The sequence below is a fragment of the Stigmatopora nigra genome, chromosome 9 (genome assembly GCF_051989575.1).
Source record: "Stigmatopora nigra isolate UIUO_SnigA chromosome 9, RoL_Snig_1.1, whole genome shotgun sequence".
Classification (NCBI taxonomy): domain Eukaryota; kingdom Metazoa; phylum Chordata; class Actinopteri; order Syngnathiformes; family Syngnathidae; genus Stigmatopora; species Stigmatopora nigra.
In genome coordinates this window covers 9615310-9625235 of record NC_135516.1, presented here as the reverse complement: position 1 = coordinate 9625235, position 9926 = coordinate 9615310, and the positions used below count along the sequence as shown (strand labels likewise).

Sequence of the window (9926 nt, the reverse complement as noted above, 5' to 3'; positions counted from 1 at the left end):
ATGACTACGCGACGCTCGGTTTTATCCCCCAATGAGCACCAGAGTGGCGGGGAGAGCTTCAGGTTAGAATGCCGATGGATGCCTATCATCGCCTTTCTGTTGTGTCTATGCTATTTAAAGAATCGCAGATCATGTTGTTTTTGGACTTCATGACCTGCATCACGATGGAAGCTGCCATTGACGACAATACGCGTCCAATCCAGTGGAAGGGAGTGAGGGGTATAAAATGCTTTGTTTTTGGGCAGGCATTTTGGTTAGAAAATGTTAGTCTTTTAGTGAAAATTGGACATTTTTGGTCCTTTCACTGCCAACTTACCAATTTGAAATAGATTGGACATCTAATGCAGCAGAAGGATGAAGGGCAACATTATTGAACCTCCATCATCAGCAGTACAACTGAAAAAGTTTACAAAATATATTGTATTTAAAAAATATATCTCATTTAGTAATTTTCAAATTTGAAAAGGGAATGCAGTTATTATTATTTATTTTTAGATCAAATAAAGGCAAGCAAGCTCATGAATTTGAATGAACGAATGTGATTGATGAATGAATAATGACAAAAAAAATCATGACATCCTATTTCAACTCAAGGGTTTTATTAGCAAAACTTCCTTGAGGGCATTTTACTTGCTCGTGGCTAAAAATGGTGTGCGTTCATGATTATACAATATTTTCCACAGCAGGATAAAAATGCATGCAAGCCCACCAACCCAGTACTTAAAAACAACAACACATCATAGCAAAAAAAATGGATTAAAAATGGTTGATATGATGGGGGTGGTATTAAAAGGATGATATGATGATATTAAGCAGATCAGCTTTTGGCACTTGGGCATTACCTAAAAGAGCCAAAATGGCTGCTAGCGCAAAACAAATGTGGCAAGACGCTTGGGGGACGTTTAGAAACGAGCGCGGATTCTGTCGAAAGGGTCCGTCTCCCACATCTTGGGGTCCCAAGCGTGGAACCAGCCAGTGAAAATTGGCGGTTCGCCTCCCTGTTTGATGGTGGTGATAGGCAGCCCCTTGCGACCGGCCGGGTCCGAGTCCAGATATTCCCTAGCTGGAAGAGGGCGGAAAAAAATAGAATGTGATGAATGAAATATTCTCCCTTAAGACGGAAAGACGTCTTGTCCGTTTTGACTGTGAGTGCAACCACAGACACATTAATGACGTCTATGGAAAAGTGCACTCGTATACATGGTTGCCCTCCAGAAAAAGAGTAAAAAGGCAGTCTACATTGTTATGAGTCAAAAGGCCGTCATGTGAGCGGAGGAAGAAGACTTTGAAGAAGCACTCCCCCTGAACACACTGAAAAACTGAACTAAGATTCAAGGTTCAATTGTTCATTTTTGAAATTCTAATTTGTAGTTAAAAATGGCAGTTTTGGTCTAAAGTGCCTTGACTTAAGTGATAGAAAATTCTATATGGGTTGCTTTTGGAGAAGAATTGTTCAATTTTGGTGCAAAATGCTTCATTTATGGTAAAAAAATATATATTTTAAAGAATTGAAAAGGTTCAACATGTGACAGCTAAATATTATTCTCGGCCCGGTCATAAACTTTTGTATAACCAACCTAATTTGGGAGCTCCGGTCCTTTCCTGTGCATTGGCCTCCTTTCCAATCCAAAGGAAGAGCTAAAGGAGTGGAACAGAGTAATGCAGTTTGTCATGATTCGTCAAGAAGAACTGCATAAAAAATAAAAACTTGGGGCTGCCAAAAACAATTATATTTTGATCGTTGATTTATCAATAGAAATAGCTGGTGAACTACAAAAATGTATGTAATGTTTTCCTCAAGAAACGGCAGCTGTTTGCAAAATCTTATTTTGATTCATTAAAAAGATCTCCTTTCACACCATAAGAAAATACTATTTAAAAAAAAAACAATGGCCTCCCTCCACATATAAGAACAACTTACTTGAGACCATGTATCCAGAATCATGACGTCATCCGTGGCCAGGTCAGACTGAGTAAAATCTCCTGGTACTTCTTCAACCTGAGTGGGTGAAGAACAATTAATTAGTTTCAAAAACAATTCTTTGGCGTTAGGAATTGATTGAGATTCGACATACAATGAGTCTTCCGCTTTTGTTGGAGCAGCCGAACAGACGAGGTGCCTTGATGACGTTCTGCAGGGCTTTGCCCGTCTGGTATTCTTTCTTGCCGCCCAAGCTGGACCAAAACGCAGCTAAGAGAGAAAAACACTATACTACTCAGAAAATAAAGCAAATCAACAACTCTAGAACGGGAATAAAAAACGATTAAAACGAGTGGTTGATCAGTTTAAAGAGTGACGCCCACCTGGCTCCTTTCCCTCCGCCACCTGGCTGGCGCTCCCACCCAGGAAGCCCACCACGTGTTTGGCGGCCTGCATCTCGTCGTCGCTAGCTCCCACGCCGCGCCACACGTACACGCCGCCGGGCGTCTTCAGCACAAAGGCGTCGTTGGTGTTCAGCTTGGAAGCGCAGGCGTCCACCTGAGGGGAGGTCGGGAAGTAAGAGGCGGGGAATGTGTCTCGAACGGATGGACGGGTTTGCCGACCTCCACGGCTCGGGTGGCGTGTGAGGAGCTTTGGCGGATGTGGAAGAGACGAGTGCTGGCGCTTTGAGTTTGGCCGCCTTTGCGAGATGTTCCTCCACTGTGGATGATCATGGGTCTGCCCTGGAACAGGCTCATCAGGTGGGGGGGCTCCTGGCCTTGAGTAACCCGAACCTGGACATCATTAGAACACCAGACTTCAACTCACTGGTTGCTATTGACGTCCAATCCATCTGGCTTTAGCCTCCCAGTCCAGGTGGATTGCACTACACTTTCACAATCTTACATATTTACATACATATGTTCATTATTATGTGCTATCCCTTCTTAAATAAATCAAACTTGAACCTTTCATATGGCAGGTGATTATTTTTTATATATCTAAAACAGTGCCCTCTCTTGGCCAATCGTGTTGTATGTTTATATTAGGTGAAGTCACAGCAATTGAACATGTTTCTAGGACTTTAATGGCAATAGATGTCCAATCCATCTAACCTGGGAGGGATCTAAAGATCCCAGTTATCCATCAATGTCTGTGAACGAGTTCAAATACTAAAAAGGACAAAGTGTGACAAAGACAAGCTCTGACCTGAACGGGGGAACCTCCCATGGCATCATCCAGTTTGACGGTGAGGAACGCCGACGCGGCCAGTTCGTCCTGGGTAGCCTTCAGGCCCTGCCTAATAAAGTTGCACACGGATATTTCCTTTTAGTAGCTGACTATAACGACTTTAGCGACTCAATCTATCTACACACCAAGTGTAAATGATCTGTCCAGTCTTGTAGGTGTAGAGGATGAGGTAACAGTCTCCCCCATAGAAGTGACCATAAGATGCGGGATCCACGGGAACCTTTTCGCCATTGTCCACACGCCAAATCTAAAAAAAAAAAAAGTTTAAAAATGAATACAATTTTAAATCTACCATGGTGGAATTATTTTGATAGTCAATATACATTTTCAAATGTATCCTGCCTTCTTTAACACTTTAAAACATGCTATAATTGTCTTTTAATAGAAAAAACTTGTTTTTTGATGGTCTTTTTTAGTTTTTTTTACCTGAAACTTGCCCTTGCCGTCGTCCACCATGCCATGCTGAGCCGCCATGGCTTTATTGGCGTGCAGGGCGGATGCATCGAAGGGCACCTGCTCCACTTTGGCCACGCGGCCAATCACGTAGGCCTGACTGGGCCCAGTGGTCTCATCTTTATCTTTCCAGTCGATGAAAAACTGCTTGAAGAGGATGGTCTCGGCCCCGGCCGGCAGAACTTGGAGCTGCCGGGATAAAAAAAAACGGACAAACAGTTGCGGTGGCCGGACGCGGCGGCGTCTCGAAAAATGTAGCCTTACCCGACATTTGCTGCTGTAGCCTTTGTCCTTGATGAATTTCTGTCCGGCGGACATGGCGGCTTTGCGCTCGGATGTGTTGGCCCTTGGACCTTTCCAAACAAAGATGTTGTTGTCCACGCCGTTATCCAGGATGTAACACTCCTCGGGAGATAACATGGCCTGCTTGAAGGGGCTGGAGGACGCCACCACGGACCCCTTCATGGAACCCGAGGCATCAGAAATCTGAAATGTAGAAGAAAATGACGGATAACATGCTTAAAAGGTTAAAATACTAATGCTATAATGATGAAAGGTCCTCATGTATTTTCTCACCACTAGTTGTGACACACAACTTGCAAGACATGCGAGTAAATGTTTACTTTTAAATTTATATCTTACCATGTAGAGTGCACCCTTCTTTCTATTGGTGCTTTCCACTTTTTCATCATCTGGAGTGCTTGGTGCAATTGCAGTTTTAGGTCCCATCACCTACAAGAACAAATTTAAAAAGTACACTTAAAAGATAACTCCAGTTTGTATCTAAAAACGTGTATTTTCTTTGGCCATGTGGCACGTGCAATGAATGTGGGGGGCGGTCACCTCTGTGAATTCCGCCGTCTCTTGGCCCTCCTCCACCATGTGCAATTTGGCGCGTCCATTTCTCTCGTTGTCTCGGATGTGGATGGCCACGTTGGAGGCCTTCAACCTTTCGAAACGGTTGCACTCGCTTCCGCACCATTGGTAAATTTCCTGCCAACAGGGACACAAAAAAAAAAAACAGTAATACCTCGTTTATGGCGGGTAACATATTCCAAGACCAGCCGCAGTAGTCAAATAACCGCGATGTAGTGAAACATCAACATTTTACTCATCAGTCGCCAGAGTTAAAAATAGAGAATGACCTTTCCGAGGTCAACGATGAAGCAGTCTCCCTTGTTGAAGCTGGCCCAGGACAATTCCACCTCCGTGGCCCTGATGGCCCTGCGACCTTTGACGTGAAGCAGCCTTTTCACGTTGCTTTCGTTGGTCACCACGTGCTGGAAGCCAGATGCCACGCCCCCTTTCTGAAACAACAGCCATACGGCGAGTCAAATTTATTGTCACGAAATCATCACGTTTCAACCGTTAATTCTTACAGTAATACTTGGAAACGGCCTCTAGAGGTCTAGGAGTCAACAAAGAAATAAAAAGGAATGGAAGAAATTGACATTTTTGGAAAAAATATGAATGAAATATGGTAGGCAATATGTATATATATAAAAAAGCAAACTAATTGTATTATTTTATCATTCATCATCTTATTCTTTATCATTACTTTTACTGACTTCTGTATTCCTCCATGACTTTCTGTATTTCAAATATAAACTGAGTCAACAAGTGGTTTAAGCCCCCGAGAATGCGAAACAAATTTCTTAGGCCCCTAATAAAATGAGAATGTTTAACCCTTTCACTTTCATTGACAACAACAAATCCGTTTCATCTGGCTAGCATTCAACACCAGTCAAGATGAATTAGAGTTCTATTGCAGTCAATGGCAATGGAGGAGTTAAAAAGTCAAATCGGGTATCTAGGGTTCAATGATGACTTATTCGTGATATAAAATGGCCAAATTCATGATATATAAGTTTTCTCACGAACTCAGGTGAGAATTAAGGCGCTTCAATTCTGCAAAAATAACATTTTGTTATGTCAAAAAAAAAGAATGAACGGATCAGGTTGGGATTAACCACACACACACACGACAGGATTGGAGGTCCATTCAGTTGGGTGACTAAGAATCATCAACTTGAAGCACAGTGAGAAGGACCTGAACTTTGCACCACCGTACAGGGAATCAACAAGGACCAATGAGCTATCAGATATGGGGAAAAAATGTTCCTTGAATAACTGTCAATGAACAAAAAGTAGAACCCGGTGAGTACCGTGCAAGTGAAGCCCTCTCGTAAAGTGCCGTCCTTTGTGAGGCAGAACGTGAATGCATTTACAAGACAAGCAAATGAAAGACAGACGTGCTCATTAGCGGTGGCACAGAGACAATTATAGAGGCATTTGAGTTGAGCAGAGGACAAACATGTCTTTGCCTACGGGGGCTTTGCCACAATCGGGAGGAGTGGCCTCCCAATGGAAACCACATTCAAGCAGACTTTCCATGGCAACAATGCGCCTTGTGTTTGTTCAACTGGAAAGAAAAATTCAAGAACATATTGTGCTCCCAATGAGAATAGACCATAAAAAGTGGACCTCCAAATTAAAAAATAGGAAAATCAGAATATGCTACATTAGAAAAAGAAATATAGACATATTTCTGAAGATGAACATGCAAACTGTGACACAAACTGCAACTAAATCTATATGGGTTTGCCCCCACCCCAAAATGGCAGCATGTAAATATTATTGCATAACATCATGACTAACTGCGGTTTTGACTGACATTTCTGAAGAGAGAAAACACATGCCCTGCGGAATATTTTTAGCAAAAAGCTAGAGGAGGAAGTTGGGGCAACAAGAAACAGATGGGGGGGAATAACCAAACGTTAGTAGACACGCCTTGGCATGGAAATATTTTAAGAGAGGACTTTGCGTGTGGACTTTGAACTGATCAACACAAGGAACTGACAGTCATAAACCATAGAGGTACATTTGAGTCCACGCAATGAAGATATTACATCTTTTAAAGTCCCACTATTACACTAATTAAGTGAAATAATGGTGAAAAATACATTATCAAGACTTGTAGATACATAACTATTGCAATCGAGCAATATAAATAATTGATGTATTGGTTGTCCTCCGCATAGTTGAAACCAGTGACGGAAGACTCTTATCTGTATCACGCGTGGGCCTTTCACTCATTTTGTGTGGAGCTCACCTTGTATGTGACGCCCGATTTGAAGTAACCCAGAAAGGTGTTGGATTCGCTCCTCTGCAGCTCCCGAAATTGGACCGGCCCTCCGCCCAAGAAGTCGTCCAATTGCATGGCAAAGATGGCGGCCGCGCCGCTTTCGTCCTGAGAGCATTCGTCACCTAGGAGAAGAAAAAAACACAATAATGCTTGAACTGCTGTATTTTTTTGGACTATAATTTGTACTATCCAAAAAAAGGAAAGGTAAACGGTGAAATGAATCAAGTATTTGTAAGAGTTGGCCAAAGTGTCCTCAGTCACGTAAGGAGATGCTGACTCACTCCAACCATAGCTGCTCGATGAATCAAAAAACAAATGCAACTTTTCCATCAAGCTGCAACATTCCAAAATCAGACCTTTTTTTTAATTACAAAGTTGCAAACTTGTCCTAGCCTGTTAGTTCTTTCACTTTAACGTCTCCCTCTTACCTAACCACATGTGGATGTTATACGAGGGCGCCGAGGTGGTGAAAAGCAGCAAATAGGAATCTCCAGTGTAAAAGTTTCCATGCAGCGCCTTGGGAACGGGCTTCAGGTCCAAGTTCTCGATGCGCCACACTTGCAGGCCGGGCTTCTTTCCAGCCGTTGCAAACTCTTGATGGGACACCATGGTGGCGCTAACACAAAGCAGGATGTTCAATGGCGGATTTTGCATTGCAAACATAAGCCACACAAACAAAGTTGCCAATCAAATTCAAGCACAAAGGATGACTAAGACAACAATGGAGAGAGCACACAATGACTGAATACTGTATAGTATACTTACCTGTTTGTGGACTCATTTATTGCCATTGAAAATATTCTAAGACTTTGCTTTTGTGTAAATCTAAGAATAATGAATCCGAATTTAAAATTCTATATTCATTCCCAAGATTTTTCAATATATTCCAATGTTAAATTGCCAGTTTGGAAACTGCAGTCTCCCCATGTTTGTAGAACTACTGCTTGTTTGAAACCAGAAAAACTCGTCTTAAAGCATGGAACTCTTCATCTGACAGTTCCGAATCCTTGTTTAAGGGACTCCTTGTATTATTATTTACAAGTAACCGAAAACCTGCATGCTAATATACGTCTCTAAAATATTCTGCATGCAATAGCAGCACAATAACACAAAAAACAAGCATTTACTTTGGGATTTTCCCTCAAACATGCAATAAAAACACTGCTATGTCATACCACCAGAGATGCCAGATTATAGTAGATTATTACACAAGCGACAGATTACACAGTTTTGAAGACATCTGGATTATCGCAAGAGTTTTTTTTTCATCTCTCAACATACACATTTACTATTTGCATGTTCACTTTTTGAGAAAAATTTACAACTCTAGCATTTATAAAGTAGCAAATAGTCTATTGTTATCTTTATTGAACACCCTTAATGCATCTTGTGTTGAATTTATTAAAGAGGTCGGGTAGCAGATACCGGGAAGTTCTTGGTAGAGATTTCATCAATAAAAGCACTTAGCTTGGTTTATAAAGAACTGCATGAAAATTTAATTATTAATATGTTGTGTGTAATAACTTTTTAATTTTATTGACGGCAATAGACGTCCAATACATTATGAGTTTCTGTGTTGTAAATGGTAATTTGACAGTCTGTGTAATTAATGTAAACAGAGCTAATTTTGAAGGAAATCTGGTTTGACCAAGAAATGTGCAGCCTCCAGTAATGAAATTCAAATGATCAGACCTCAAATTACTATTTTTCTGAGAAAGATAATACCATATTTAGATGGGACATTTAAATAATAATTCCCTTTGGATGACTACTCCCATTCCCAGCCAAACATTAACTGTTCCCAAAGCTTTAGTGTCATAAAAGTCAAATTGAAAAAAAATATTTGTGGTCAATGTAAAAAAAAAAAAAACATTTTTAAAGTAACTGCTTTTGGAGACGTTACCAAAAAAGGAGCACTTCATTTGTGTAAATAACTCTCCAATTTTAACATTCAAATTAACAGATTTGCACTTTTCGAGGAAAATATAACTGTATTGTGAGTAAAAGTCAACTATACTTCTCTCTGAACATGAATTAAGCTCGCGAAATTGTACGGGAGGTTAAAACAGTGACATCATCATCGCTTATTTGATTTCCAGTGACCAATCAAGACCATGCGCGTGAGATGTCACTATTACGGATTTATTGCGCTTTTACATGTTACATAACGTCGCTCTTTGGTTTTTCGCTCTCTGCCGTAGCAATTTTAAAGTGCCTTGTGCGGAAATGCACTTCTTGTTAACCAGGGAAAGGTTCACAAACCAATAAAAAAGCGTCATAATGTCAATGTAAAACACCAAAAGTGGATAATTAAAAGTGCAAACTTACATTTGGAGAGGATGAAGTGTTGTCGGAAGCTGCAGATGCGGGAGTGATTGGGATTCAGTCGCGTGTGTGTTGTCTGGAGTGAAAACTGGAGGGCGTGGTCTGTAAGAATACGACGCCCCGATTGGCTGAGAGCAGCAGGCAGGCGAAAATGAAATATATACAAATCCAGATGTTCTTTTGATACATACACGCAGTAATAGTTTGTTTTTAATAAACTGGGTTGGCGATTTCCTGTTCTTTTCTGGATTTCAAATACTATGTTGAAAGAGGGAGGAGGCTACAAAGGTGATTTATCTTATTGGCTGTTTGCCCAAGGAGCAAAATTGGCATTATCTTCTAACATAACAATGATTATTATTTTTCAATTATGTATATTATTATTATTATTATTCCCACTATTATTTAACATGTATTCAATGTTATTGTTTTCTAGAGAATAACAACGTAGTAAGTACCTAAACTGTGTGTGTGTGGGGGGGGGGGGGGGGGGGGAATTAAATTTTGGAATCCGCACGCCAAAATTAATTTCAATCACTACTCAAAAGGTTGTCTTTAAATTGTTCCCTAGTGTAATAAATAATAATAATAAAATAAACCCATTATTTGAACCTGAACGATTTTAAAGAGTTAGCCAAACATGAGCTAAACTAGAACTTACCTGTACCTTATCCTGTAATGCCAAAATAAGCGTACTTTTAAAATGCTAGTCTCACTGTACAGTCAGCCACTCATGCACTCTATCTTAACACATAACCCTCAGAGAGAACCATGTGCACCGTTTGTATACATTATTGACATAACGATGAGTTTACATTTCACTAAATCAAT

At 40.7% G+C, this 9926-nt stretch overlaps 1 protein-coding gene across 1 annotated transcript; it reads right to left on the bottom strand.

The window, feature by feature from the left end:
• Positions 1-580: 580 nt before the first annotated feature.
• On the bottom strand, positions 581-9240 carry scinlb (scinderin like b). Its single transcript, XM_077725308.1, has 16 exons — positions 9099-9240; positions 7199-7386; positions 6738-6892; positions 4771-4932; positions 4469-4618; positions 4268-4357; positions 3890-4111; positions 3599-3814; positions 3298-3419; positions 3131-3221; positions 2545-2715; positions 2305-2479; positions 2076-2191; positions 1922-1999; positions 1578-1638; positions 581-1063 (listed from the first exon to the last, which is right to left on the bottom strand). Exons 2-16 carry the CDS (start codon positions 7377-7379, stop codon positions 903-905), a joined length of 2151 nt encoding a protein of 716 aa, XP_077581434.1. The 5' UTR covers positions 7380-7386; positions 9099-9240; the 3' UTR covers positions 581-902.
• Positions 9241-9926: the final 686 nt, after the last annotated feature.

Coding starts and splice junctions, on each gene's coding strand:
- scinlb (XM_077725308.1), bottom strand. CDS start 7,379: ATGGTGTCCCATCAAGAGTTTGCAACGGCTGGAAAGAAGCCCGGCCTG. Junction 6,893..7,198: donor TAACATCCACATGTGGTTAG/GTAAGAGGGAGA, acceptor TTCTTCTCCTAG/GTGACGAATGCTCTCAGGAC. Junction 4,933..6,737: donor AATCGGGCGTCACATACAAG/GTGAGCTCCACA, acceptor CTGTTGTTTCAG/AAAGGGGGCGTGGCATCTGG.